At 44.6% G+C, this 23,404-nt stretch overlaps 1 protein-coding gene across 2 annotated transcripts in view; it reads left to right on the top strand.

The window, feature by feature from the left end:
- Positions 1–7,305: 7,305 nt before the first annotated feature.
- Positions 7,306–23,404, top strand: part of LOC139571022 (sodium/calcium exchanger 1-like) — a 170,488-nt gene continuing 154,389 nt past the window's right edge. Inside the window, exons 1-2 of one of the 2 annotated variants that reach the window (XM_071393488.1) lie at positions 7,306–7,823; positions 10,284–12,151. In XM_071393488.1, the coding sequence (XP_071249589.1) occupies positions 10,320–12,151 (1,832 nt within the window). In that variant the 5' untranslated portion in view covers positions 7,306–7,823; positions 10,284–10,319. The remainder of the gene's footprint in view (positions 7,824–10,283; positions 12,152–23,404) is intronic. The other variant, XM_071393487.1, reaches the window with a different exon arrangement.

Genomic DNA, 23,404 nt, shown 5'->3' with positions numbered 1-23,404 from the left:
TGCCTATCTAAGGTCTTCGAAAGCCAAGTCAACAAACAGATCACTGACCATCTCGAATCCCACCGTACCTTCTCCGCTGTGCAATCCGGTTTCCGAGCCGGTCACGGGTGCACCTCAGCCACGCTCAAGGTACTAAACGATATCATAACCGCCATCGATAAAAGACATTACTGTGCAGCCGTCTTCATCGACCTGGCCAAGGCTTTCGACTCTGTCAATCACCATATTCTTATCGGCAGACTCAGTAGCCTCGGTTTTTCTAATGACTGCCTTGCCTGGTTCACCAACTACTTTGCAGACAGAGTTCAGTGTGTCAAATCGGAGGGCATGTTGTCCGGTCCTCTGGCAGTCTCTATGGGGGTACCACAGGGTTCAATTCTCAGGCCGACTCTTTTCTCTGTATACATCAATGATGTTGCTCTTGCTGCGGGCGATTCCCTGATCCACCTCTACGCAGACGACACCATTCTATATACTTCCGGCCCTTCCTTGGACACTGTGCTATCTAACCTCCAAACGAGCTTCAATGCCATACAACACTCCTTCCGTGGCCTCCAACTGCTCTTAAACGCTAGTAAAACCAAATGCATGCTTTTCAACCGTTCGCTGCCTGCACCCGCACGCCCGACTAGCATCACCACCCTGGACGGTTCCGACCTAGAATATGTGGACATCTATAAGTACCTAGGTGTCTGGCTAGACTGCAAACTCTCCTTCCAGACTCATATCAAACATCTCCAATCCAAAATCAAATCAAGAATCGGCTTTCTATTCCGCAACAAAGCCTCCTTCACTCACGCCGCCAAACTTACCCTAGTAAAACTGACTATCCTACCGATCCTCGACTTCGGCGATGTCATCTACAAAATAGCTTCCAATACTCTACTCAGCAAACTGGATGCAGTTTATCACAGTGCCATTCGTTTTGTTACTAAAGCACCTTATACGACCCACCACTGCGACCTGTATGCCCTAGTCGGCTGGCCCTCGCTACATGTTCGTCGTCAGACCCACTGGCTCCAGGTCATCTACAAGGCTATGCTAGGTAAAGTGCCGCCTTATCTCAGTTCACTGGTCACGATGGCTACACCCACCCGCAGCACGCGCTCCAGCAGGTGTATCTCACTGATCATCCCTAAAGCCAAAACCTCATTTGGACGCCTTTCCTTCCAGTTCTCTGCTGCCTGAGACTGGAACGAATTGCAAAAATCTCTGAAGTTGGAGACTTTTATCTCCCTCAACAACTTTAAAAATCTGCTATCCGAGCAGCTAACCGATCGCTGCAGCTGTACATAGTCCATCTGTAAACTACCCACCCAATTTACCTACCTCACCCCCCATACTGCTTTTATTTATTTACTTTTCTGCTCTTTTGCACACCAGTATCTCTTCTTGCACATGATCATCTGATGATTTATCACTCCAGTGTTAATCTGCTAAATTGTAATTATTCGATTTATTGCCTACCTCATGCCTTTTGCACACATTGTATATAGATTCTCTTTTTTTTTCTCTACCATGTTATTGACTTGTTTATTGTTTACTCCATGTGTAACTCTGTGTTGTCTGTTCACACTGCTATGCTTTATCTTGGCCAGGTCGCAGTTGCAAATGAGAACTTGTTCTCAACTAGCCTACCTGGTTAAATAAAGGTGAAATAAAAAATAAAAATAAAAAATCCCTAGACCCACTCCAATTTGCATACCGCCCCAACGGATCCACAGATGACGCAATCTCAATCGCACTCCACACCTTCCTTTCCCACCTGGACAAAAGGAACACCTATGTGAGAATGCTGTTCATTGACTACAGCTCAGCGTTCAACACCATAATGCCCACAAAGCTCATCACTAAGCTAAAGACCCTGGGACTAAACACCTCCCTCTGCAACTAGATCCTGGATTTCCTGACGGGCCACCCCCAGGTGGTAAGGGTAGGCAACAACACGTCTGCCACGCTGATCCTCAACACTGGACCCCTCAGGGGTGCATGCTTAGTCCCCTCCTGTACTCCCTGTTCACCCACGACTGCATGGCCAAATACGACTACAACACCATCATTAAGTTTGTTGACGACACAACACCGACAACGATGAGACAGCCTATAGGGAGGAGGTTAGAGACCTGGTAGTGTGGTGCCAGGATAACAACCTCTCCTTCAATGTGAGCAAGACAAAGGAGCTGATTGTGGACTACAGGAAAAGCCGGGCCGAACAGGCCCCCATTAACATTTATGGGGATGTAGTGGAGAGTGCTACTCACTGTTTATTATGCATGCATAGTCACTTTACCCCTACCTACATGTACAAATGACCTTGACTAACGTGTACCCTCGCACATTGACTCAGTACCGGTACCCCCTGTATATAGCCTCATTATTGTTATTTTATTGTGTTACTTTTTATTATTTTATTATTCTTTCTTGAACCTCATTGTTGGTTAAGGGCTTGTAAGTAAGTATTTCACAGTACACCTGTTGTATTCGGCGCATGTGACAAAATAAAGTTTGATTTGATCTTCAATATATACCCATTGTTCCTCTTTAATCCATTTAACTATATGTCACAAGTAAAAGCCTTGGGTGGCGAGTTGATACAATTCCACGTCTGGTAGGTTAAAACCACCTGCAGACTTAGGAAGATTGTTTAGTTTTTTTCTACATTAATTCAATATATCCTGAGATTTTTGAGTATTCTGAAAATAGTTTTAGCAAGGAAGGGATTGAGTTTTCAATATTGGTCAGGTATATCAGGAGATCATCTGCAAATAAATGTAGATTATATTCCTGTTAACCAATAGTGACACCTGTTACATTTGGGGGGCCCTAGTAAGATTTGGTTGGGGCCCCCCCACACCCACCCACTTCGTGGGAAAAATATTTTAGTGGCCCCACTCTTGACAACAGAGATAAAATTAAAGTATGCCATGGGGTCTAGTGAAAATGTGAAAATGCAGTTTTAAATCAAGTTTTCTGCAGTTATACACATTTTGCCATGGAGCAGAGAGAACATTTCACAATTTTATAACACATTTCATGCAATTCCACTCTTTTTGCCTTGGGGCCGAGAGAAATTGTTTCCGTTTTAAAACAAATTTCCTATGATTTTAAAGCAAAGTCAATTCTTGAATAGGATGTACTCTTATTTATCAGGATGCCTACAGCTCTGCTGTTACTACAGTAGGTTGCACCAAAGGTCTCTCCAACCCAGCTTTTCTTTAAATATTCAATTTCTCCTATTTTGAAATGTAACTCTTGTAGGAAAACCACATACACTGACAATCTCTTTAAGTGTTCAAGAACCATATGCTTTTTTTCAGTCACGGAGCCTGTGTACATTTCCTGCAATAAGTTGGATTTTGTTGGTCTTTACTTGTATAAAATTAAAGTTAACCTTGTCTGTTCCATCTATCATTGAAGAACTAGATAAAACATTTTAGCAAGCATGTCATATGAGGGCGGTGGGCATTTCATGGACTGGAAGAGTCATAGAATGAATACAGTACATATTTACTGTATACAGTGGCCACATCTCAAATTATATCTAACCTATATGTAAACAAAGTGGCTGACTTGTCCCTGACCTTTTATTCCAAGCGCTGAAGGTCCCGACGCTTCTGCACATGTGCGGATCACATTCTGCGCATGTGTTTATTCTCGACTTTATGCACAGTCTCTGCTCTACTCCTAGAGAACAGGCTACTCCGGCGAATGGTGCTCATTTAATAACGTTTGATCAATGCTGAATCAATGTCTGCGTGATCACATAGTTTTCTACGTAACAGAACCCAATATAATAGCATAGTACAAAGTTACTGTAAGACAGAAAACACCACTACTCATGTTGCCAAAACTCAACAGCATGCAACACTAGGCAAAATACACAGGTAGGCTTTTCACCTGTAAAACTAGAAGAATTATCATTCACAACTGACAGTGAGAAATGTGAAGGGAAGGAGACCACAAATGTGTGCGTGAAGGTGAAGAAACACATGCACAGAAGCTTCAGGACCTTTAGTGCTGGGAAAGAAAGATCCAGAAAAGTTGGATTCGCACCCACTGCCATATATACATTGTCCTGGATATCAAAACAGTACTATGATCATCATAACAACACCTTTTCCAACCCCAAGGTTCACTTATGGTGCTTGACCCTTCTGTCACTGTTGATTGATTAGTCTATCAGAGCTTGGTGTTTAGTCCACTGAAATACAATTAAGAAAGAGAAAAATATTATGAGAAATTCTGAAATACAGAATGAGAGAACATTTAAACAATTTAAGAAGTAGCAGCCTAAGGGAGAAAATGTGAAGATGCCAAGCTATATCAAAATAAAACGCATGCTGCTTTTCATACACTGTGACGCTGTAATGTATACGATAATGTTAGGTATTATCAACAGTAAAAAACTCTGAAACGTTTAACGACAGCATACTGTAAATTATTGTGCATTGTGGGAAAATTGTTGTATTTCAAATGGTACTGTAATTCCACCCCACAGAATACAAAGTCGTACCATATCTTTGGAGCGCCAACAACCTTTTGAATTGAATTTATTTTGGGTAACAGACATATACAACAAAGGGAACAATGTGGACCCAGAGGAAATCACTTGAAAGTATTAATTAAAATGTTTGTTTTCAAAGTGGTCCTTGATGGTTACCACTAGTAGGTGCATGGTATTGTTGTTAATGGCTATATTTGTTGCACCTTTTAGTGAGAATACTGTACCAATTGAACTCCTATGTGGTTATAGTGCCCTATCAATTTAAAATATATAGGGGATAGATTAGAGTGGCAGACAGTCTTAAACCTTAAATGGTTGAGCATTTTCCCTTGTCCTTTTGGTCTGTTTTGCCCTGTAGCCGCTGCCAGTTTGGAAGACTTGTTAAGACCTCTTGAAGTGCAAGTGATATAAAACACCAAATGTGCATTAATATGCTGTAATGGATAAACAATTCATCAAGCAGCCAACCTGCTTGCACCAATCTCTTGTAATTACAGTAAAATACTGTGAAATACAAACCCATACCCTAAATACATGTAATTCATTCATCCTTTAATTCATCATGACATTATATGAATGTCCTGTGCAACCTATCTTAAACATTTTATGAATGTCATCACAACTGAGCATATTTTGTGTTTTGGGAACCTATCTCTTGTAATGTACCCCACACTGTTCCCACAACCTAACTAAATGTTCTAGGAACCTTTAAAGAACTCAGAAAGGCTGTTCTGTCAACATTCTTGAAACATAAAAGGAATGTTTATGCACCCTGATACAAACATTATCTGAATATCAGCATCTCATATAAAAACTGACTATCCTACCGATCCTCGACTTCGGCGATGTCATTTACAAAATATCTTCCAATAGTCTACTCAGCAAACTGGATGCAGTCTATCACAGTGCCATCCGTTTTGTCACCAAAGCCCCTTATACCACCCACCACTGCGACCTGTATGCTCTAGTCGGCTGGCCCTCGCTACATATTCGTCGCCAGACACACTGGCTCCAGGTCATCTACAAGTCTATGCTAGGTAAAGCTCCGCCTTATCTCAGCTCACTGGTCACGATAGCAACACCCACCCGTAGCACGCGCACCAGCAGGTATATCTCACTGGTCATCCCCAAAGCCAACACCTCCTTTGGCCGCCTTCCAGTTCTCTGCTGCCAATGACTGGAACGAATTGCAAAAATCGCTGAAGCTGGAGACTTATATTTCCCTCACTAACTTTAAACATCAGCTATCTGAGCAGCAAACCGATCGCTGCAGCTGTACATAGCCCATCTGTAAATACCCCACCCAAACTACCTAACTCATCCCCATATTGTTTTTATTTACTTTTCTGCTCTTTTGCACACCAGTATTTCTACTTGCACATCACCATCTGCTCATCTATCACTCCAGTGTTAATTTGTTCAATTGTAATTACTTCGGTACTATGGCCTATTTATTGCCTTACCTCCTCACGCCATTTGCACACACTGTATATAGACTTTCTTTTTTTCTATTGTGTTATTGACTCTACGCTTGTTTATTCCATGTGTAACTCTGTGTTGTTGTTTATGTCACACTGCTTTGCTTTATCTTGGCCAGGTGGCAGTTGTAAATGAGAACTTGTTCTCAACTAGCCTACCTGGTTAACTAAAGGTGAAATAAAAAACAATACAAAATAAACAACTGGACAGTTGTAGTGTTTTGGGAACCTATCTCTTGACATATCCCCACAATGTTCCCACAACCTAAATAATCATTATTGGAACCTTTAAAGAACAGACTAAATGTGTTCTGGGAACATTCTTGTAACATCAGGTAAATGTTTTTTTGCACCTTAAAGGAAACATTGTAGAATAATCCGCACAACTGGACAGTTCTTGTGTTTTTGGAAACATACAATGTTCCCACCAGACTGTTCCCACAACCTAATGAAACATTCTGGGAAGCTTTAAAGAACAGACATGATGTGTTCTGGGAACGTTTTTGTAACATCAGGCAAATGTTTTATACAAACTTTCCATAATCATCCATAGGTCTGGAGAGTTTTTGTGTTACTGGAACTTTAACAGCACCAATTTTGTTTTGAAAGAAAAATATTACTGGTACATTGTGTTATTACATTACCTGGAAACCTAATGAACTTTCGGGTGGATACTTCTTTTTTTTATGAGAAAAAAATACATGTTGTTATCATAAGCATTATTTGAATGTTTTTGGGATGTTATCACCCTAATGTTAGATAAAATCCTAACTAGAATTTATTAGGAACCTTAATGTTCTGGGAATGTTCCCGGTTTGCTTGGATGGCGTCAGCGACTGAATAGCTATGACAGCCCGCTTTACGCACCAGCAAAACCATCCATTTGAGTGACCGTTTTAAGTAGGTTTGTCTATACCTTTGAGGGTCAAATACCATAACAATGTAGACGAGAGACCTATTCCAAACTACTTTGCCATCGAAAAAATGTATGAGTGGCCCTGTGCTATTTAAATCTCTGAGGTCTCACAGTTGATAATAGGTCAAAAGAGCGCAGAGTTGAGTTACCAACATGACAAGACTCACCACATCACAAAGCAACCCATTAGATCAGCATCAATATATTATGGTAGCCTACGTTATTCCAAAAATAAGGAAACTCGTGTGGGCCTATGATGTAGAAGGCTACATTATAATTACAATTTTTATTGAAATGTAGACCTAATTACAATGCATACAACGTTACAACAAGTATTTACAGTTGCGCAATGGGAGGGTCTTGGTGTTGATAGGCGGGTTGGCAGCGGGCTGCATCGCTAGTCTCGTTTCCCTCCGCTATTTCTAAATTCAATCTGAATAGGACAATATCCAAGCGGGAGAGCTGTGGGAAAGAGCCTACCCTGGAGTTTGTCCGCCTCCACCGAAGCAGCCCGAGTTCTAAACTCAGGTTGGACTAGGTCTCGGTCTGTCTGTGCGCGGAGCTCTGTGGCCAGAGAGAGAGAGAGAGAGAGAGAGAGAGAGAGAGGGAGAATGAGGAAGAACTCTCAGGGCACCTTTTTGTCCTCCGATATGCAGATTTTCTGATAAAGCATCAGTTATCTGATCATCTCATACAGGTCGTGGAAAACTGCGAGTGTATGGGAATCTTTAACTATTTTTTCTTCACCTAGGTATCTCGCCTTGATCTCCTATATAACCCAAGACGAATGTGAGCTGTAATAGGCTACTTACTACTGACGGCTCTTGCAGCTCTCTATTGGCATTTTCACGTCTAGGCTAGGCTACAACAACTACTATTGCTGACTTATTCTGCCTGTGGATCTTGCAGTTGCGTCTTAGAAAAGGTATGATTATGTTGCTATTGTTATCATTAACATATTAATATTGGGTATTTGTGTGGCACAATCTTCTTACAGCAAGTTTAGTCCAGGCGATCACCCAAGAGTCGATGGAGCGGCGGAGTGCTTACTTCGAAGATAGAATGTTACCGCATGTCTTGGCTAGCCTATACCATTCCGCATAGGGTATTCTATTTTATACGGATCTACTGGGATTAGTAGACTATTCTGTCTAAGATCAAAATGGTAAAACCTTGATGGAGACTTCTATTGAGACTATATATACCTCAATTTGTAGGTATTGGTATTCCTTCTTGCGCTTCCTTGCTCGCCTGCCTGCCACAAGAAGACGTGGTCGTTTGCGCTAAACAGCATTGCCATGTTTCCAGATACCGATATGGAAGTGAAAGTTGTGTACAACGTGCCTTCACATAGCCCAAACCCGCATAGATTGATTCATGTCGGCAATAGTTGGCTACGTAAGGCAAATAAGAACCCATTTGCGCCACTCCATTGCGCAAAATGCATTCACGTAGTCTTATGCTGGTTAATTGTGCAGGTTGTGCGGTTGCATTGTAGTAATGGGGATTTCTAATATGCGGATTCAATCTGTGGATTAGGAAATTGGTGTTTTCTATTGAATTTTCTGTAGGTCTAGTCATTAATATATCAAATGTAATAAATTGATGGTAACGTGTAAAACAATAGAAATCACACAACCGTCCAATCTGACAAGAATAGTAGGCGTTCAACCCGGCAAAGATGCACTAAAGGCGGTACAAAATTGTAGGCTATACACGGCGTGACCATCCCTCCATAATTCATTTCTTATATAGCCTCAACAGATTGATAAACTAGACCTAAATTATTAGTTATCATATTTAGCCCACTGTTTTATTAATTTCTTATTCAAGTTCATTTTAATATAGAGCTATGTAAAACAATAATTCATCATTGTGAAAATATGCCTATGGAAAAGATGGCTAAAACTTAAATTATATGGTAAAGTAGTCTATTATAATCTTGGAAAACAGAAAAGAAAACGCCGCACATTGCTTCTCATTCTCCTGGGTAATTTTACTTATAACAACGTTTCGACCCTTAGGTCTTCATCAGGCATCCAGTCTATTATAATCTTGCCTAGATCTTTGCGTGTCTGCTTCTTTTCTGACTACATTGATGCTGAGTTGTCCAGCCCGGTGAGTAGTGTCGCATCACTCCCGCTTCACTGGATGCCTCCCTTACCCGCGGTGTCTCATCGCATTTAGCAGGCAATGCACACTCAAGATCTTCTCTCTCCCCTCTTATTTCAAAGGTCGGGGAACCGGTCATTATAGAGCAGGGATGGGCAACTAGAGGCTGAGGTTTTTAAGGAACTCAGTCGGGGTCTCAATTTACTGTTGAGAGTTAGTTAGGATAGAAGAATAGACCAGATGCAATTTCGAAATTTGTTTGTGCATCAGCAGTTTTTCTTGTCACTCAATTAGCCCATGTCAGCTATTTTTTTTAGATTAATAAATGAGTCCAGCTATCTAAATTTGTAGTAATCATGGTCGAATTACCCACCTGGGTCCCCCATTGATTTTGTTAGTCAATCTCACTCAGATATCATATTAAATACGGCAAACATTTCTCTCCACCTTATGGTAAAAGGTGAAGAATTATAGAAAATTAGCTGTAAAACACCCCTAAAAAATCTCTGCCCCGTGGCAAAATGAGTAGAATTGCATGAAAGTTCTTAGAAATTGCAAAAAGTTCTCTCAGGCCCATGGCAAAATGTGTAAAATTGTAGCAAACATGCTTTAAAACAGCAACATTTATACACCCCATGGCAAAATGTGTAGATTTGCAGGAAATTAACGCAAACATAAATTTTTTCTCTAAGCTGTTAAGAGGGCGGCCGCTAAAATGTTTTGCTCGCAAGGTGGGGGACCCCCAAAATGCCCGCTTAGGGCCCCAAAAAGGCTAAGTCCGACTCTGACTGCGCATGTTGGTATGGATGTGGATACGCAGACCCACAAGCCAGCCCCTCATGATGAGTTCAGATTTTTTTGTGGCCTCCACCCCCATGAAGGTTGCCCATCCCTGTTATAGAGCCTTGTAAAAGATTCTGGATGCAATCAATCGGTCATAAACTGCAATGCATGTGACATATCTGCATAATGTTCCCTACAAAGCATATGAAATATGTGAAAAGTCATTATCCCTGCAGAGAATCAATAAAAATGAATCTCCTGCTTCCTCCCTTCCCTCCAACCAAGAGGCAGAACCTATATGTTTGGTTCTCTTATAGGCATCACAGCTACTACTTATCCACCAATATGCAATTGATATGAAATGTATACTATGGTCATATTATATCATTAACGTGAATTACTACATTGTTTTAACGCTATTATTACAATGAGAGCAAATTGTGTTACATTTCCAGTCATTCCAACCCTTTCATTTCCCCCCTCTCTGCAGGTTTAGGAAGCAGAGGAAGTGAACCACTCCAGAATCATGGGACACTTTCAGATCTCCCCCATTCTCTCCCTTGGCCTTCGGTTCGTGGTTGTCGTAGCGATTCTGTTCCTCAAATTCCAACATGTGACGGCTATGTCCTCGGATGTGGACTTGGATCAGTTTGTGTCTCCTACTGCCAGCAGCAACATTACTGTGTGCACTACAGCAGGCACAGCATGCGAAAAAGGGGTGATTCTGCCTATCTGGGAACCTCAGAATCCCTCGTTCGGGGACAAAGTGGCACGGGCGACAGTCTACTTCGTGGCCCTGGTGTACATGTTCCTCGGAGTATCCATCATTGCTGACCGTTTCATGGCATCCATCGAGGTCATCACCTCTCAGGAGAAAGAGATCACTATTAAGAGACCCAACGGAGAGACCACCACCACCACCGTGCGGATCTGGAACGAGACCGTGTCCAACCTCACGCTCATGGCCCTGGGTTCTAGTGCCCCTGAGATCCTACTGTCCGTCATTGAGGTTTGTGGACATGGTTTTCATGCTGGAGCCTTGGGCCCCAGCACCATCGTGGGCAGCGCCGCCTTCAACATGTTTGTCATCATCGGCATCTGTGTGTGGGTGGTGCCCGACGGGGAGGTCCGTAAGGTCAAGCACCTGCGCGTCTTCTTCGTCACAGCCACCTGGAGCATCTTCGCCTACATATGGCTCTACCTGATCCTGGCTGTCATCTCCCCTGGCATAGTGCAGGTATGGGAGGGCCTGCTCACCCTCTTCTTCTTCCCCATCTGTGTGTTGTTCGCCTGGGTCGCTGACCGACGCCTGCTCTTCTACAAGTACGTCTACAAGCGCTACCGTACCGGCAAGCAGCGGGGCATGATCATTGAGACCGAGGGCGACCGCCCGCTCCCGTCCAAAGTCGACATCGAGATGGATGGGAAGATGCTCAACTCTCACGCCTCGGACTTCCTGGACGGGCCTCTGGGGCTGGACCTAAACGTGAAGGACCTGGATGAAGAGGAGACCCGGCGCGACATGGCCAAGATCCTCAAGGAGCTGAAGCAGAAGCACCCAGATAAGGAGGTGGAGCAGCTGATTGAACTGGCCAACTACCAGGTATTGAGTTCGCAGCAGAAGAGCAGGGCCTTCTACCGCTGCCAGGCCACCAGGCTCATGACCGGCGCTGGGAACATCCTGAAGAAGCATGCAGCCGACCAGGCCCGCAAGGCCATCAGCTTGCACGAGGTCCGCTCTGATGTGGCTGATAACGACCCCGTCTCCAAGATCTACTTTGACCCCGGCTCCTACCAGTGCCTGGAGAACTGCGGCACAGTGGCAGTGAACGTGCTACGCCGAGGTGGCGACCTGACCAAGACTGTGTCGGTGGAATTCCGTACGGAGGATGGATCAGCCAACGCGGGCTCGGACTACGAATTTACCGAAGGGGTGGTGGTGTTCAAGCCCGGAGAGACCCAGAAAGAGATCCGCGTGGGTATTATCGATGATGACATCTTTGAGGAGGACGAGAACTTCCTGATCCATCTGAGCAATGTCAAAGTGCTGCTGGCAGAGGGGGAGGAGGTAGAGAACCCAGAGACCAATCATGTGGAGGCGGTGGCCTGTCTCGGTCTGCCCGCCACGGCAACCGTGACCATCTTTGACGACGACCACGCCGGCATCTTCACGTTCGAGGAGCCGGTGGCGCACGTGAGTGAGAGCGTGGGTACCATGGAGGTGAAGGTGCTGCGTACATCGGGGGCACGTGGGGTCGTCATGGTGCCCTACAAGACTGTGGAGGGCACAGCACGCGGAGGTGGAGAGGATTTTGAAGATACTCACGGGGTCTTGGAGTTCCAGAATGATGAAATCTTGTAAGTTCATATTTTACTTGTGTACAGTGAAGGTTCTTTGAAGTAGTTATTTAGTTTATATGTGGGGCTGACATTACACTGCTTATAAAAATACTATTATGCTTTTTTTGACATTTACATTTGAAGGAATACTTTCAGCCCCAATTTTTTTTTAAGTGAATAGGCTATTGAAAGATGTAGTATAATATATGAATCTGTATCCACCAATGCAGTTTATTGTCAGTATCTTTAGATATGCATGTGTAGTCTATGCTGATGCTGGGTTTTGTTTGTCTGTGAATGCATGTCTTGATGAGGATGATGTGGTGGATGCTGAGTGTGTTTGTGTCATGTCGTGGTCGTGGTCGTGGTGCAGTAGACTGCTCCTGTGCCATTAGGAGACGTCATCAACTCCCTTAGTTTCCGCTCACCTCTTTGCTTCTTCTTTCACTCATTCATTCATTCTGTCATTCATTCACTCATTTACTTATTGATGTATTTATCGAATGTGTGATTTCTGCTGAGTTCTCAGCAACTGTGTTTCGATCGCACTCAGATTTATCCATGTTTGATCGCTACTCATTCATTTCAGTGGCATGACCAGCCTGAACTCTTTAAGCTTGACTATTGCTGATGTGTATTGAATTGATTGCTTAGTAGACAATCTGAGTAGAAATCACTGACTTGATATTCTGGGTTAATGATCAGGCCAGGCTCAATACTGTTCTGGAAAAGAGCATTTCATATTTCTATACATTAAGGTTTGGCATGTTAATTATTTTTTTAAAGGACAAGAGCTACTTGTCTCTCTCTCTATTCCCCTCTATCCTTTCCTCTCTCCCTCTGTCCCCATACTCACCCTCTTTGACTTGCAGGGGACGAGTGGGACAGATTAATGAAAAGTGCTCATTTTTAAACAGATTCAAAGCAGATGTTTAGGTTCAACTTTCCAAGGCCCATTGCATAGTTTCCATAGTGTAGCTCTCACGGCACTGCTAAGTGGATTTTAATAACACTTGTCTAAATGAAATGATGGAGTGTCAGAGGCGAGGGCCCGGCGGTTCTGTAAGGCAGACCTTCTACTCCATCCTCTAGGAACCTGTAGGACCCAGTAGACTACAGTCTAACCGCAGCTCTGGGAAAGGAGTGGAATGAATGGTGGAACTGGATTTTGAATTCATTGGAGTTTTCGGCCTGGAATGAAATGGTGTCAGCTGACTGTTGTATTTTTCCTTGCAAGGTGTAATTTGATTTAATATGGCAATATAATATACCATTAGATTAGATTAGTTTATTAGTCACATGCACAGGGTCACAGATGTAATTGCAGAGTACAGTGAAATTATTATGCTCCGAGCTCCGACAGTGCAGGTTGGAGAAGTGAGAAGTGAATGACCCCGAGGGAATGTCCATAAGGGGAGCAGCAGGGGGTGAAATGAGAAGTGAATGACCCCGAGGGAATGTCCATAAGGGGAGCAGCAGGGGGTGAAATGAGAAGTGAATGACCCCGAGGGAATGTCCATAAGGGGAGCAGCAGGGGGTGAAATGAGAAGTGAATGTCCCCGAGGGAATGTCCATAAGGGAGCACCAGGGGGTGAAATGAGAAGTTAATGTCCCCGAGGAATGCCCATAAGGGAACAGCAGGGGGTGAAATGAGAAGTGAATGACCCCGAGGGAATGTCCATAAGGGGAGCAGCAGGGGGTGAAATGAGAAGTGAATGTCCCCGAGGGAATGTTGATAAGGGAGCACCAGGGGGTGAAATGAGAAGTGAATGTCCCTGAGGGAATGTCCATAAGGGAGCACCAGGGGGTGAAATGAGAAGTGAATGTCCCTGAGGGAATGTCCATAAGGGAGCACCAGGGGGTGAAATGAGAAGTTAATGTCCCCGAGGAATGCCCATAAGGGAACAGCAGGGGGTGAAATGAGAAGTGAATGTCCCAGAGGGAATGTCCATAAGGGAGCAGCAGGGGGTGAAGTGAGAAGTGAATGTCCCTGAGGGAATGTTGATAATGGGAGCAGCAGGGGGTAAAGTGAGAAGTGAATGTCCCTGAGGGAATGTTGATAAAGGGAGAAGCAGGGGGTGAAGTGAGAAGTGAATGTCCCTGAGGGAATGTTGATAAAGGGAGCAGCAGGGGGTAAAGTGAGAAGTGAATGTCCCTGAGGGAATGTTGATAATGGGAGAAGCAGGGGGTGAAGTGAGAAGTGAATGTCCCTGAGGGAATGTTGATAATGGGAGCAGCAGGGGGTAAAGTGAGAAGTGAATGTCCCTGAGGGAATGTTGATAATGGGAGAAGCAGGGGGTGAAGTGAGAAGTGAATGTCCCTGAGGGAATGTTGATAATAGGAGAAGCAGGGGGTGAAGTGAGAAGTGAATGTCCCTGAGGGAATGTTGATAATGGGAGAAGCAGGGGGTGAAGTGAGAAGTGAATGTCCCTGAGGGAATGTCCATAAGGGAGCACCAGGGGGTGAAGTGAGAAGTGAATGTCCCTGAGGGAATGTTGATAAAGGGAGCAGCAGGGGGTGAAGTGAGAAGTGAATGAAACAATAATAAATATAATAATACATAATTTCAGCTGTAACAATGATAAATGTCCATAGTGGGAGGGGACAGGGGGCGCAGGTAGCTGCCTAGTGGTGGCTATTCAGCAACCTGATGGTCTGGGGGTAGAAGCTATTGGCCTGTCCGACAGTTTTTGCCATGATGCTCCTATACTGCCCGCGTCGGAGTGATGGAAGCGGGGAGAACAGGCCGGGGTCCGTGATGATCTTCTTGGCCTTCCTGTGACACCTGGTGTTGTAGGTGTCCTGGAGGGCAGGGAGTGAGCACCCAATGGTGCGTTCGGCTGAGCGTACCACCCTCTGTAGAGCCTTGTGGTCATAGACATAGTCTCAGTCTACCTCATTGGTTTCATTTCCACCAAAACTATACCAGTATCTACATAGACACGTTTTATTCAATATCTTGCCAAAGTATATTCCATGAATTTTATTAGAGCAATATTCGGACCTAAGTAATGTTAACCTCTGAGTGGGTAGGAGTCCGTATCACAGTTTCATTTTCAGATGACATGCAGGTTAAACCTCCTGCCGCCAGAGAGCTGGAAGCACATGTGTTAAATGCCTCCCAACAGGCTCTTGATAAAATAGATCCCAGAAGGGGAGGGGAAATTTTTACTCCGGAAAAATGAATTACAAATTGGATGATCTAAGTTAGAGTGCCCGGGGGCTGCCTCTACCCTAATTCAGCTGCAAACTCCCTCCTTCCTTTGTGTCACAGTCAAGCCAGGAGAGAAGTTGTAGCACTCTTCTCTTTCACTAGGGCTTTTCTTCCCATCAGAAAGCAAAGTGTAATTTTTCTTCAGAATTGAATGTGAGGGCCTGAGTAGCCCTGCTTGGAGACATGGGCTAGCGCAGTGGCTGTGATTGCTGTTTGTTTGACCGGAGTACAGGTTGGGGAAATGACTGGAGAGTGGAAGATTGGGCAAATGATGGTGTTTTCAGCTCTCTGCTTTTGTCCTCTGTAGGAAGGATAGAGCAACTAATGTGAGGATGGACAGAAATAGCAAGACAAAAGAGAGAGACGGCGAGAATCTTTGTCATTTAAAATGTACAGTAACAGTTGCATTGTGGTATAGCAAAGCACATTTATGCACCACCGTTTTCAGTCATTGAATTTCAGGCTGACAGTATGAGGAGCTGGATAGAGATCCTTATTAACAGAGGAATTTCAATTAGTGCAAGCTGCCATAGCCTCTTGCTATGCTATTCATTGGCCCCACCACACCATGACACTCCGCATCCTCCATCGATCCCTCCCGTGTGAGTGACTGTCACATCCAAGCCGCCGTCCCTCTAGAGTTTAGTCATAAGTCGGTAATGAGGCTTTTGTGAGGTCCGTGTCGCAGTCTCTCCTCTCTGACAGGCCTGTTGTACAGGAATACAGATTCATTTAATTAGCATGTATAATCAACAGACAGCCATTTGGGAGATTTTCTGTCTGTTTTAGGGGCATGACGGTGGCAGTGGTGACACAAGTCACCAGTGCTGTTCTGTGGTTTGGTTCACAGATGACATGGCTAGTGTAGGTCCATTAGATAGACATGTTCTTATGGACTACCCTGTCGCGTTACAAGGAACTATATCCCCAAAACTTGTATAACTGAAAGTTGTGACTGTGTGTGGACATGATACAGAAGAGCTGATCGGTTTTGGTCTCCATTCTCTATGTGAATTGTCTCTGGTCCCAAGCCTGTAGGTTTAGCCTGTTTAGTTTCTATGACTGTGGCCATGGTATCTATGACGCTGTGTAAAGTCGACACCAGCTACGTGAGGACTGTCGCCCTTCAGGGGTGGGAGATAAAGGCCTGTGTTTTATGCAGTAATGTGCTGGCTGGAATGGCCAGTGTGCTTGTTGACGTTTAGATGTGAACCTTTTATAACTGTCTTCCTCCCAGGGCTGTAAGAGGAGTAACAGGTGGACATAACTCCTGCCAAAGTAGTGCTATTACCATGTGCTCAGTAACCGGAGAACACATGCCCTTCACACCCATGGAAAGTACTGCTAGAGGTGTGTGCGTTTGTGTCTGAGTAAAAAAATACATGTACAATCTTTGTCTATGTTATACGTCTTCCTATCTTTCTATGTGTTCATATCCTGTGTACAGTATACCTCTACATTCAGGAGTGTGACTGTGTGTATTCATGGGACTGACATCATGATGTCATGGCTTTGTGGTGTCCCTGGGCTGTTTACAAAAGCAACATGGCTGCTCAAGGTGTGAAATAACCTTCTCACACTGATCTCACCCTACTAGAGCTACTGCTGCCACTGACATTTGCCCCGGTTCACGTCACAACAATGCCATAGATGAGTTATGGGTAAAAACAGACATGGAACACAGAATGTCAGTGACTTTCCCCCCCCAAAAAATTTTCATTTCTGCTTCCCTAACCTAAATGTCAACCTATTGTCTCTACTCTCTCCACCTTCACCACGTTTCATCCATACTCAGGGAACTCGGACAGAGTTGTTGTCTTTTGCTTTGTCATTTTATCCCGGTTTTGTGCTGGTGCAGTGTGGCAGCACAGCCAGGTCAGTGGAGAGAGAGAGGAAGACGAAGAGGGTGAGTCGTTTGACAAATGAGCCCAAACCGGCTGCATCCACAGAAAGGTCATCGCTAAGCAACAGATGTGATGGAGGAGAAGAGGAGGGCATCTCCAGGCTCCAGGTATATGAGACACAGGAACTGGGGAACCAGTAGAAGAGGACAGAGAGAGGGCCTGAGGGACAGCTGGAGGGAGAGAGAGAGAACATGGAAAAGGGGGAGTAATGGGATAGAAAGAAAGAAACTGAGAAAGGGGTGATGGAAGGAGAGACAGACAGAGAAAGGGAGATAGAAAGAAACAGAGAGAGAGAGACAGAGTAAGAGAGTAAGAGAGAAATAGATTGCATAGTGAGTGGACTGGGAGTGAGGATGAAAGCTGAAACAAAGCAGTTGGCATGGATATCAGGCAAGTCTTTGTAGTGGATTAGTGGCTTTAGAAAGTGCTGTTAAGGATGTTTTTCACTGAGCTGCCAGTGGACAGATTAGAATAACTTGGAGTCTTCTTTTCCACTGCTCCCATCTTAGACTGCTGACACAGCACAGTCACAGTTACTCTGCTGACATGATGGATGCAATGGCCACACACACAACCAGGCATACACATATTCTCTCTTTATCTCATCTGCACTTCTCTCTTCTCTCTCTCTCTTCTTTCTCTCTCTTCTTTCTTTCTCTCTCTCTCTCTTCTCCCTTTCTCTTCTCCCTCTCTCTCACTCTCTCCCTCTCTCTCCCTTCTCCCCCCTCTCTCTCCCTCTCTTTCTTCCTTTCCCTTCTCTCTCTCTCGCTCCCTCTCCATCCCTTCTCCCCCTTTCTCTCTCTCTCTCTCTCTATCTCCCTTCTCTCTCTCCCTCTCTCGCTCGTCCTCTCTCTCACACACACACACACACACACACACACACACACACACACACACACACACACACACACACACACACACACACACACACACACACACACACACACACACACACACACACACACACACACACACACACACAGTTAAATACACACATCTCAATCCAGTTGTCATGTTATGATCAACTGCCACCACATATGCACACACTTATTGCAATCTGTGAGCACTTACAAACCTCAATCTACTTTGCATGTAACATCATACACACACACACACACACACACACACACACACACACACACACACACACACACACACACACACACACACACACACACACACACACACACACACACACACACACACACACACACACACACACACACACCAACATAAACAATTTTTTACAAAGTCTTTAAGTACTTAACTTCCAAACCTCAATCCACTTGTCATGTAACCATTATCCCTGCACTGTCAGTTAGTGGCCTCTTATTCTGAAGAGAAATGTATAAGCCTGTCTGGATTTTCTCCTGCTTTCACCAAATGTTTTGTCTGACAGGATTAATATGGTGGGCTAAGGAGGCTTCATCCTGACTCAACTGACTCCACTGTTCTCTCTCCCCTTCTGTGCACATATCTGCACTACGGTGGCTCAGAAGTGACACTTTTTACAGTGGGTTGGGATGGGATAAGTCATGACTTCCTGAGAAAGAGAAAAAATAGTTTTAAGAGATTATTTCAGAAATCTACCCCAACATTCAACAGCCACTTAGAACGCTAACCTACTGTAGAACTCACCTCGTGGAGACAGTATGATGAGGACTATCTCTAGTATGGTCTCTCCCAAACACATACAGTGGGGAGAACAAGTATTTGATACACTGACGATTTTGCAGGTTTTCCTACTTACAAAGCATGTAGAGGTCTGTCATTTTTATCATAGGTACACTTCAACTGTGAGAGACGGAATCTAAAACAAAAATCCTGAAAATCACATTGTATGATTTTTAAGTAATTCATTTGCATTTTATTGCATGACATAAGTATTTGATACATCAGAAAAGCAGAACTTAAAATTTGGCACAGAAACCTTTGTTTGCAATTACAGAGATCATACGTTTCCTGTAGTTCTTGACCAGGTTTGCACACACTGCAACAGGGATTTTGGCCCACTCCTCCATACAGACCTTCTCCGGATCCTTCAGGTTTCGGGGCTGTCGCTGGGCAATACGGACTTTCAGCTCCCTCCAAAGATTTTCTATTGGGTTCAGGTCTGGAGACTGGCTAGGCCACTCCAGGACCTTGAGATGCTTCTTACGGAGCCACTCCTTAGTTGCCCTGGCTGTGTGTTTCGGGTCGTTGTCATGCTGGAAGACCCAGCCACGACCCATCTTCAATGCTCTTACTGAGGGAAGGAGGTTGTTGGCCAAGATCTCGCGATACATGGCCCCATCCATCCTCCCCTCAATACGGTGCAGTCGTCCTGTCCCCTTTGCAGAAAAGCATCCCCAAAGAATGATGTTTCCACCTCCATGCTTCACGGTTGGGATGGTGTTCTTGGGGTTGTACTCATCCTTCTTCTTCCTCCAAACACGGCGAGTGGAGTTTAGACCAAAAAGCTCTATTTTTGTCTCATCAGACCACATGACCTTCTCCCATTCCTCCTCGGGATCATCCAGATGGTCATTGGCAAACTTCAGACGGGCCTGGACATGCGCTGGCTTGAGCAGGGGGACCTTGCGTGCGCTGCAGGATTTTAATCCATGACGGCGTAGTGTGTTACTAATGGTTTTCTTTGAGACTGTGGTCCCAGTTCTCTTCAGGTCATTGACCAGGTCCTGCCGTGTAGTTCTGGGCTGATCCCTCACCTTCCTCATGAACATTGATGCCCCACGAGGTGAGATCTTGCATGGAGCCCCAGACCGAGGGTGATTGACCGTCATCTTGAACTTCTTCCATTTTCTAATAATTGCGCCAACAGTTGTTGCCTTTTCACCAAGCTGCTTGCCTATTGTCCTGTAGCCCATCCCAGCCTTGTGCAGGTCTACAATTTTATCTCTGATGTCCTTACACAGCTCTCTGGTCTTGGCCATTGTGGAGAGGTTGGAGTCTGTTTGATTGAGTGTGTGGACAGGTGTCTTTTATACAGGTAACGAGTTCAAACAGGTGCAGTTAATACAGGTAATGAGTGGAGAACAGGAGGGCTTCTTAAAGAAAAACTAACAGGTCTGTGAGAGCCGGAATTCTTACTGGTTGGTAGGTGATCAAATACTTATGTCACGCAATAAAATGCAAATTAATTACTTAAAAATCATACAATGTGATTTTCTGGATTTTTGTTTTAGATTCCGTCTTCCACAGTTGAAGTGTACCTATGATAAGAATTACAGACCTCTACATGCTTTGTAAGTAGGAAAACCTGCAAAATTGGCAGTGTATCAAATACTTGTTCTCCCCACTGTACATATTGTCTGTACATCATTTGTTCAGTAGACCAGACTTCTCCTCTGGCAAAGGTCTCATTTCCAAACTAGATTGGTACTGTACTTTTTTTCCAGAGTTTAGGGACCTGGATTGAGGGCTTTTAAAAGTGAAGGGGACACACAGATAATCTTTCATATAAATGTCACTTCATTCCCCCACCTGCTAAGTGGGTTCTATAAATGGTTATGAGCCTACTAATGCTCTTATTTTGATATTCATTCTTGGGAAGAGAGTGCCATCGAAGGCTATTTATTCACATTAGTCAATGTGAGTAGAGTGCTGAAGAGTGTGCCAATGTTTGTGTGTGTGTGGGTGTGTGTGTGTGTGTGTGTGTGTACAACTGTGTGTGTGTGTGACTGTGTGTGTGTTTGTGCAACTGTGCAACTATGCACGTGTGTGTGTTCTAAAAACATGTTCTGTCTATTTATGAGAGCATATTCTGAAATGTGTGTGTGTGTGTGTGTGTGTGTGTGTGTGTGTGTGTGTGTGTGTGTGTGTGTGTGTGTGTGTGTGTGTGTGTGTGTGTGTGTGTGTGTGTGTGTGTGTGTGTGTGTGTGTGTGTGTGTGTGTGCGTGCGTGCGTGCGTGCGTGCGTGCGTGCGTGCGTGCGTGCGTGCGTGTGTGTGTGTGATTTGATGTATGAATTCACCTCAGCTAGTAAAGACACCTGCCACCGATGCAAAACAAGCCCACGATAGATGATTATTCTACTAGTGGAGTGCTCAGGGTAACCGCAGTGACTGCTTTTGCAGTACGTGGTCAAGTGTTTCCTCTGTAGTAAAGCTGAAACCATTTCACGCTTTGCTGGGCCCGCGTGGCTTTTATGTGACTGCATTTTCAACCTTCTCAGACACAGAGAGAGAAAGAGAAAGAGAAAGTGAGAGAGCGAGAGAGAGAAATAAGACTGCAGCTTTCAGAGCCAAAGTCCCCCCTCTTGAATTCGTAATGTCGGACAGGGGCTTAGCACAAACACTGATGCAAGATCATGGCACAGCTCCAGACTCAGAACATGGCTTCTCTCGTTCACCCGGGCCTCCACTGCCCGGCAAGAATGAGCTCCTCTCTATTTCCATACACCACATATCTGGAATAGTTCTGGTAAATTTGGAACAGGAGCGTTCCTAAAAAGGCTTTGAGACATCCTGTGTGGCATGGGAGAGTTGTTTTAGAGCCAAAAGAGGATTCTGCTCTGTACTCTCCCTCTCCCTCGTTATCACTCCCTTCATCTCTATCATTACTCCCTTCCTTCTCGTTGTCAGTACATCTCCGAGCATCTATTTGAGCCTGGCATCAGCAGGGCGGTAGAATGGGCTGTTACAATATAGGTGTTGTTCACACACACACACGCTTGATTATGTTTGAAACCTGGAGCCTCGCTGCAGGCTTAAGGGATATCCCGACCTGATATCTCTAGCTGATATTCTCCTGAGTTCCCCTGATACATCAACCACTGATATCTCCTGCTTCTAACCTCTGTATATCTCTTCTAGTACGTGCCTCTGCTCGGTATCCTGTGGCTCAGCTCTGTGACACCTTCATCTCAGACCGCCTGTGTCTGGTTCACTCTTATCTCCTCAACAGCGACCTGGATTGCAAGGCATCATGAAAATAACCGGCGGGTCCTATCTGACCTTTTCTACCAGTCATATTTTATCTCACTGAGTCACGTGGGGAGCCTTTTCGAATTCAGTCATATCCGTAACCGGTCATACCTGTAGTGTTATGGAGGTGACAATGGTATTACGGGTATGACTTATGATGGGGTTATAAATGTATTACCCCTAGCTGTAGTGAACCCGTCCATACTGTTACCCCCGACCCCACCAACCCCTGCTCTGTGACATTTACCCCAGTAGCTCCATAGGGGCACAGTGAGGCCAGGTGCAGAGGGAACAACGCTGTACATGTATCTATTTGTTATACATGTCAGAGGAAGTGGAACAGATAATACATGACGGCACCAGTGCTGTGTGCTTGCTGCTGATATTATTCAACTGATCAATTCTAGATGTGCTTCATGTCAATGCCGTCCTAAGGGATTTGGTCCCAGTCCCTGGCCTCTCTTGATGGGGAATACTGTGACAGGATATCCCAAACAAGATTAGAATGGTGGCGTTTTCAATCCGGCCATACATCAGGGAGAATCACCTCGAATCCCAGATGAGTCACTTACAGTGGTCTGTCTCTTCAGCTACGGCGAATGTTCACTCTCTCCCAAACACACCAAAGAGCTTGTTAACTAATTAGGCTAATTTTAGGTATTTAATATCCGGAAAAGTGCCATTTACTGTAGCTGTGAAGGTTCAGCTCACCTGATTAGCAGTTACATCTGTAAACCCCTTGTTAAGAGGGACACTTCATAGTGAATCACCTACCTGCAGATGACTCACTCTGTCTAAGGGGAAGAGCGGGAAAGAGAGAGAAACTGAGAGAAAGATAACTAAGGAACAAAAGAGAGCGAGAGAGGTAGTGAATAAATGAATGAGCATGTTTGTCATAGCTGGCAGGAAACAGATCCGTGGAGGACAAGCCTATCCCATATCCCCCTTTCCTCGCCTCCGGCCTGTCACCATGACAATATGTATCTCTCAGGCCGGCTCCCGTCAGATGGATGGCCAGTCAGTGGGAGTGTCCTGATGGTGATCTGTGAAATATGGAGCATTTATCAAAGATTTTCTCTCTCTTAATAAATTACTGGGAGTAGGCACTCAGCAGGACTCATTCCTCATACCAGGCCCCCTGATACATATGGGCCGATACAGTACACACACACACACACACACACACACACACACACACACACACACACACACACACACACACACACACA

This window comes from Salvelinus alpinus, chromosome 3 (genome assembly GCF_045679555.1).
Source record: "Salvelinus alpinus chromosome 3, SLU_Salpinus.1, whole genome shotgun sequence".
NCBI lineage: Eukaryota > Metazoa > Chordata > Actinopteri > Salmoniformes > Salmonidae > Salvelinus > Salvelinus alpinus.
Note: the sequence above shows the minus strand (reverse complement) of the source record. Positions and strands in the feature narration are given on the sequence as shown.